This window comes from Chrysochloris asiatica, unplaced genomic scaffold, assembly GCF_000296735.1.
Source record: "Chrysochloris asiatica unplaced genomic scaffold, ChrAsi1.0 scaffold00014, whole genome shotgun sequence".
Lineage (NCBI taxonomy): Eukaryota > Metazoa > Chordata > Mammalia > Afrosoricida > Chrysochloridae > Chrysochloris > Chrysochloris asiatica.
Window position 1 is genome coordinate 13,304,700 of NW_006408532.1, and position 7,755 is coordinate 13,312,454.

General features: G+C 48.2%; 1 protein-coding gene across 2 annotated transcripts; it reads left to right on the top strand.

Annotated features, from left to right (window-relative positions):
* Positions 1–889: 889 nt before the first annotated feature.
* GFI1B (growth factor independent 1B transcription repressor) lies at positions 890–6,714 on the top strand. Of its 2 annotated transcripts, XM_006834904.1 has the most exons (6): positions 890–1,003; positions 1,188–1,325; positions 2,676–2,947; positions 4,420–4,557; positions 5,552–5,717; positions 6,536–6,714. In XM_006834904.1, the coding sequence occupies exons 1-6, from the start codon at positions 904–906 to the stop codon at positions 6,712–6,714; spliced, it is 993 nt and encodes a 330-aa protein (XP_006834967.1). In that variant the 5' UTR covers positions 890–903. The 2 variants fall into 2 exon arrangements, with proteins under 2 accessions (XP_006834967.1, XP_006834968.1); XM_006834905.1 differs by lacking the exon at positions 4,420–4,557.
* The last annotated feature ends 1,041 nt before the right edge of the window (positions 6,715–7,755 follow it).

The following is a 7,755-nucleotide window of genomic DNA, read 5'->3' on the forward strand; positions in this document are numbered from 1 at the left end:
TTGGTAGCATAGTGGTTACAAGTTGGGCTGCTAACCTCAAGGTCAGCAGTTCGAAACCACCAGCTGTTCCAAGGGAGAAAGATGAGGCTTTCTGCTCCAATAAAGATTTACAGCCTTGGAAACCCTATGAAAGGTTGCTATGAGTCAAAACCGACTCCACAGCACACCACCATTCCCTCTCATCCACACCCCTGAGCAATAAGACAGGTCCCTTCACTTTAGGCCTCCAGGTAAATGGAATTGGAAGGAAGGTCCTCTTGGGCCTTGAGTTTCGCGTGCAACTCCAACCCACCAAACCCCTAAGAGAGAAAGAAGGCTTTTCTCTGGGCATCAGACACTGGTCTGGGAGGTGGACAGGGCCCAACCCTGTTCTAACTGCAGCAGCTCTCAACTTATCAATAACATGAGTTGTCATTGAGGGTGTCCAGCTGGCTGTAGGCTGCCTGCCAAGTCCCCCCTGCCCCCCAGCTGTGATAGGCACTGAATACACGTGAGCCAGGCAGTGATGGCCTCATTCTCAGCCCCACCTTACAGGAAAAAAAGAATAGACCCAGGAAGGTTAGGTGTCCACCCCAAAGCACACAGCAGGTGAGAGGGGATTCTAACTTAATAACATCTGATTCCAAAGGCTAAGCTTTTTCTATGGCACCTGAATACAGACTCAGCCAGAACTCAACTGCTGCTTTCTAGATTCAGGATCTACAGTGTGCCACATCCAAATATTCCTGCCCTGTCCTTCTTTTGTGCTGCCGGTGCCACTGTGAGCAAGCTAATACTGCCATTCTCTAAAGAGTGGGTGTTTGGTTTCAGGAGACGATTCTAAAATGTGGAGGAGGAAGTCCTCTTGTTCCTCCTAACTTTTCTCACCCCTCTACCTTGACAGGTGTAGGGTATACGCTGAGAATGCCACGCTCCTTCCTGGTGAAGAGTAAGAAGGCTCACACCTACCACCAGCCTCGAGTCCAAGAGAATGAGCTGGTCTGGCCACCTGCCCTGACCCCTGGTGAGTCAGAGCCCCCAGGCTGGTCCACACTGCATCCACCCAGGGTGTCCACTCTACACAATGAGGGATACAGTTGCCATCCCCTCTTGCAAGTCTGGGATGCGGAGGCGCATGATTAATGTTGATGAAATGAATAAATGAATGCATCCTTCTCTTCTGATATCTATGGGTTTGTCTTCTGCAGTCACCAGGGACCAGATCCTGAGCAACAGCCCTGTTCTCAGCACCTTGTTCCCAAACCAGGGCCTGGATTGGACCAGCCTGAAACAGGAGCCTGAGCCAGAGCTGGATCCCAGCTTGACAAGGATGGTTGAGGCACCAGGTACCCAACTAAAGGGGCACGCCACAGGGCATGAAGTGGGAATAGACTCCTGGTAACAGGGAACCTTGGAATAATGAAGTCTAGCGAAAGACAAACAAGATTATCTGACTCCCTCATCTCTCTCCCCATATTTGTCATCACAGACAATAGATAGTGGGTATTTCTTTTATTTTTTATGGCATGACATTTTATTTTTGTACTTTTAACTTCTTATTGTGAATTGGGAATCCTGCTGCGGCACTATAGGATAAGCACTTGATTGCAAGTTTGGTTTGAACTGCAAGGTTGATGGTTCAAACTCACCAGCTGTTTCTCAGAAACCCTATCCAAGGTCATCATTCACTATGAGTTGGAACCAATTCCATGGCACTTAACAACAACAAATTGTGAATTAGATGAAGGTTTACAGAGCAGATCAGGTTTCCATCTAGTAAATCATACACATTTTGTTTCATGTTAATGATTGCAATCACAACAATGAAATGTCACTTAGCCCTGTGTTTCCATTCCTTCTTTCCTAACCCTTCTGAACTTTGTCCTTGGGTAAATGCTGCCCCTTTGATCTCAAATAGTGGCTTATTTGAAGCAGTGTGTACCTCCCTAGTGTTATTGTTCCCCTTGTAGAACTGCCTATTGTTTGGCTAAAAATTGATCAATAAGGTTGAGTTCGGTTCCAGACCTAAAAGACAACTAAGTGCCATAGTCTCAGGGTTCCACCAGTCTCTATCCAACCAGTAAGCCTGGTCACTTTTTATGATTTTGAGTTTTGTTCCACACATTTCCCCCCCACTCTATCCAGCACCCTCTAATGTGATCCCTTTCCAAGCAGTTGATACTAGTAGCTGGGCACCATCTAGTTCTGGTGTCAGAGTCATGAAGCTGATGTTCCTGTGGTTCTTTTGTCCACTGGACTCATTGTTTCTAGGTGTCTTTGATTTTCTTCATTCTTCTTTGCTTCAGATAAGGAGAGGCCAATAGTAGCCCCTTAGATGGGTACCTGGAAACTTTTAAGAACCCAGTCGCTGCTCACCAGAGGACTGTGTTAAGCAAGTTGACCTGGTGTCTCCAGATACTTTGGTCCTGAGCCCCCTGGTCCAATAGTAGGTGTATCTTGAGTTCCATGTACTGTGCTGAAGATTTATAAATATGACCTCATCAAACCCTCACCTGTGAGCCAGGTAGTGTTTATTTCCCTCCGTTTACAGGAGGGGAAACTGAGTCTCAGAATGGGGAAGCTATATGGAGGGGGTTAGGGTTACACCTGGGCCTGGGTGATCCTGCAGCTTCTCCCTGGGCAGGACCATGCTCAGAAGGTCTGGACCCATCTGGAATGTGCTCCTCTGTCCACAGAGGGCCCTATTGTGATGTCCCGAGCCCAGGACAGTGACTCACCATCTTCCGACTCACCCCCGTTCTACAAGCCCAGCTTCTCCTGGGATGCCTTGGCTTCATCCTACAGCCACAACTACCAGCAGGCCCCCTCCACCATGCAGTCTGCCTTCCTGGAGCGCTCCGTCAGCTTGTATGGCAGTCCACTGGTGCCTAGCACTGAGCCCCCCTTGGATTTCAGCCTCCGCTACTCTCCAGGCATGGACGCATACCACTGCCTCAAATGCAACAAGGTGAGCAGCCAGGGTGCAGCTAGCACACCAGCTGCTATGGGGCCTGGGTGTTCCCTGTGTTGTTGTCTTGGGAGTCCTAGGGTCATTATGTTTGCAGAATGTTCATTCTCTTCACCATTCATTGAGCCCTGAGTCCTGGCATGGCACTGTGGGATACAGCACTGGACCGCAAGGTCATTTGAACCATAGGGTCAGCAGTTCAAACTCACCAGCTGCTCCATGGAAACCCTATACAGGGCCACTGTGAGTCGGAACTGACTCCACGGCACTTGACAACAACAACAACCATGTTCTGGAAGGAGCTTTGGTAGTGTAGTGGATTATGAGCTAAGCTGTTAACCACAAGGTCAGTGGTTTGAATCTATCGGCTGCTCCACAGGAGAAAGATGAGGTTTTCTGCTCCAGTAAAGATATAAAGCCTCAGAAACCCTATACAGGCTTGCTATGCGCCACTCCACGGCACATAACCACCAACAACAACCATGTTCTGGAGTTCTGGTATGTCACTGTAAAATAAACACTGGACCTCAAGGTCGTTTGAACTGCAACATCGACAGTTCAAACTCACCAGCTGCTCCTCAGAAACCCTATGCAGGGTTGCTATGAGTCAGAACCTACTCAATAACACTTTAACAACAGTGATCATGTTCTAGAGAAGTAGAGGGTTATGGAAAAATCAGAGGATCCGCAACCAGATGGATTGACATAGTCAGCTGCAACAATGGCCTCAAACATAACAATATTTGTAAGGATGGTACAAGACCCTGCAGTATTTTGCTCAGTTGTACATAGGGTCGCTATGAGTCCAAATCAGCTTGATGGTACTTAACAACAACAACAACCATGCACTTGGCCCTGCATTGTGCACTAGACATGCAGGACCCTGGAAACCCTAGTTGGTAGGATTTGTTACCTTTAATATATGGATGAGGAGCTCTGGTAGTATAGTGGTTACGAATCGGGCTGCGAACCTTAAGGTCAGTGGTTCGAAACTACCAGCTGCTCCGTGGGAGAAAGATGAGGCTTTCTACTCCCATAAAGATTTACACCCTTGGAAACCCTGTACAGGGTTGCTATGGGTCGGAACCGACTCGACGGCACTTAACAACAACAACAACAACAATATATGGATGAAGGGCTAAGGCTCAGAGAGGTTGAGTCACTTGCTCAAGACCACGCAGCAACTAGATACCAGGACCAATACTCAAACAGCTCTTGCCAACTCCTAGCTCTTAACCTTTAGTCTATTTAGCCTTCGGATATGGCTAGGGAGAGTTTTTCAGATTCTCTCCTCCTAACCCCCATTTTACAGACAGGCAACAAGACACAGAGAAGGAAAGAAACTTCAGCTGCTTAAGACAGAGGCAATCCTGTGCTGTAGTGGTTGTGGGTGACTGGGAGTGGCCATGGCATCGCAGGCCTGTAACCTGCTCTTCAGTCACCATGGTCTCATGCTCTGTCCCTACCCCCAGGTGTTCTCCACCCCCCACGGGCTCGAGGTGCATGTCCGTCGCTCCCACAGTGGGACCCGGCCCTTTGCCTGTGATGTCTGCGGCAAAACCTTCGGCCACACCGTGAGCCTGGAGCAGCACACACACGTCCATTCCCAGGTGTGTATCTGGTCAAGCACAGGGCCTCGCTGGCTGCTCTGTGCTTCCCCAAGGAAGTCTAGGGGGTTGGATCTCTTGCCTGCCCATGAGAGTGATGCAGATAGGGCTTTTCCACTGCCTGCCTCCCCTGGTCTGGGTCTCCAAACACCGTCCCTTAACTCATCTTGGTCCGGTATTTATACAGTCAACTTCTTATTCAATTGGAAGAGGATTGTGCCCTGCTTGGGGTTTCAGGGGCAATGAGATGTCTGGGATGCTCAGCAGTGATTCCACCCACTGGGTGGTCTGAGCATATTCCCTCAGCCTTGAGAATCTTGAGATTATGCTTAAATGTTCATCTCACCTCACTTAGCCCTGCCTGAGACAGAGGCTTTTCTTTAGTATCCTTCCAGAAAGAGTTTCTGAAACTGACAAGGATCCCTAACACCTGGAGCAGGTGGGGAAAGCAGATCATCTTTAGAAGTTCCATTCAAGAGCATATACCAGGTGCTAGGCACCTGCTCTACCTTCAATCCCCCCATCAATCCTTTCAGTCCATTGCCATCACTTTTCTGATGTCCTGTGAGTCTCTCAGAGGTTACGTAGGGCCAGGATTCGGTTTCAAAAATTAAAGCTTTTAACTAAATTGCTGCGCTGCCTGTAACCAATCATCCCTGCCTCAAGGAACTCACTCTGGGTTAAATTTCATATGATACAAACCCCAGATCATCAGCTACTCAACAAACATTCTTTAGGCTAATTCTAAATGGGATACTGTGAGCTCTACAAAGACAAATCCCACAGCAGGATAATCAGGCCCTAAGTCTCAGCACCTCTGGGAGGCAGGCTGGGGGACTCCTGGACCCTACTTCTCCCTGTCCTTGAGGCCACCCCAATGGAGTCTCCTGTTCCTCAGGGGATGCCGGTCGGGTCCAGTCCTGCACTCAGCTTGGCATTCCTGGGTGGCGAGGTCCCACCTGCACCTGACCCCCCAAGGCCTCGTTTCCTCCGGCAGGAGCGCAGCTTCGAGTGCCGGATGTGTGGCAAAGCCTTCAAGCGCTCATCCACCCTGTCCACCCACCTGCTCATCCACTCGGACACACGGCCTTACCCCTGCCAGTTCTGCGGCAAGCGTTTCCATCAGAAGTCGGACATGAAGAAGCATACCTACATCCATACTGGTGAGCCCACCCGCCCGTGTGCCCAGCACTCTGATCCACTCTCCCCTTCCCAGTCCAGAGTCCTCCCTGCCAAGCCCATTTGGGATGCAGACAAAACCAGTCAAATTCACCATGCTGGTCTCTGGGGGCACCCTGTCTTTCATGAAATACATGTTCAAAGGTCCCTGAGTTTAGGATGGAAATAAGGGCAAGTTACAAAGAGGAACTGGCCACACTATGATGGAGGGCTGTCTACAGTAGATTACATAAGTACACTTACTGCCTAGAAAAAGTCCCTGGGTGTTACAAACTGGTAAGCGCTCAACTACCAGTCAAAAGTTTGACTGTTCAAACCCACCCAGAGGTGCCTGGGGAGACAGGCCTGGCAACCTGCTTCTGAATGGTCACAGCCTTGAAAACCCTATGGAGCAGTTCTATTCTGCACACATAGGGTCGCCATGAGTCTGCATCTACTCAACGGCAACTAACAACAATAACAATGCCTAGAAAACACTGGAAGGAAACATACCAAAATGTCAACACTGCTTATGTCTAGGTGGAAGTGGGATTAGTGAATTTTCCCTTCACTCATCATTTACTACCAGGTACTGGGATATACTGATAAGCAAGATAGAACTAGTCCTTGTCCACCCAAGCTTGTCATTCAATGTGGGTGGAGGGAGTTCCTAATTTTATTTTGCTTCTCTGCCTTTTCTGATTATTTTGTAAAGTGGGTTTGCTATGAAATAAAGTATAATAAAGGTTCAGAAAGCAAAGGCAGAGCAAGAGGGTAGCTGACCGGGCATAGGCATCCTAACCCTGTCCTTGCTACCTGACAGGTGAGAAACCACACAAGTGCCAGGTATGTGGAAAGGCCTTCAGCCAGAGCTCCAACCTCATCACCCACAGCCGGAAGCACACCGGCTTCAAGCCCTTTACTTGTGAGTTGTGCACCAAGGGTTTCCAGCGCAAGGTGGATCTCCGACGGCACCGTGAGAGCCAGCATAACCTTAAGTGAAGGAGCACCACTCCCCACTCCTGGCCAGCCTTCCCTGATGTCCTGTCATTCCGACTCATGCTCCTGGATTCTCAGTCTTCTAAGGGTAGCCTTCAAGCTTGAGACCCACTAATTTGCTATGTGACCTTGGGCAAGTTGCTTCCCCGTTCTGGACCATCATGTCTCCTGTTGTGAAATGTGGGAGCTGGGCTGGGTCTTTTTTGAGCTGAAGCTTTCTACAGATGTAAGAACTCTAGTGCCTTCTTCAGAACACAACCCCCCCAGGTTACCCCAGGTGGATAAGGATATCAAGAATGGACCAGAGCTGGAATAACCAACAGAGCATCTTCTCTCTGACTGCTGCCCCCTGGGCTGGGATCTGGTCACCTTGGTATTTAGAGGGTCTCTTTCTGGAAGCCACAGAAGATCAGAGCTGCTGGCTGCCCCAGCTCTGACCAGCATACAGCTGGCCACAGAGATTCCAATGCTGCTCTCAGGCAATGAGGCCAGAGAAGGCTGCAGTTATTATTCCTTTCAAAGTCTAGCTTCTCTCAAAGGCTATAAATAAAAATAAAGATACAAATCATTTACATTTTTTTTATTGCGCTAACTACAGTGTATAGGTGACAAAGCCTTTGTCACCTCTGTCATCTTCACATGTACAATTTAGTGATGCTAATTACATTTACCATGTTATTCCACCATCACTATTAAAATGCATTTATATCCGACAAGCACTTATTAATCACCTACTAGATGCAAGGTACTGAATGAGGTTTGGGGGTTTGGAGAGTTTCATAAATGCAGAAAAACTTCAGAGAAACTCACAAATGAGTCTAGGTGATGTATGAACAACAAACTGACAAATGCCACTATAGAAATATAGGAGACCTTGTGTGAAAAGAGGACAGAGAAGAGCAAGGATAATTCAGTTGGGGACTGTATCAATTTCTTATGGATTCTGTAACAAATAAACAAAATGCAATGGCTAAAAACAACACAAGTTTATTGTCTTACAGTTCTAGAGATCAGAAATCCAAAGTGAGTTTTATAGGGAGAAAA

What these genes read in the sequence shown, in the direction of transcription:
- GFI1B (XM_006834904.1), top strand. Translation starts at nt 904, where the DNA reads ATGCCACGCTCCTTCCTGGTGAAGAGTAAGAAGGCTCACACCTACCAC. An exon ending in ACACACACGTCCATTCCCAG is followed by an intron (nt 4,558 to 5,551) that starts GTGTGTATCTGG and finishes TTCCTCCGGCAG; the next exon opens with GAGCGCAGCTTCGAGTGCCG. An exon ending in GCATACCTACATCCATACTG is followed by an intron (nt 5,718 to 6,535) that starts GTGAGCCCACCC and finishes GCTACCTGACAG; the next exon opens with GTGAGAAACCACACAAGTGC.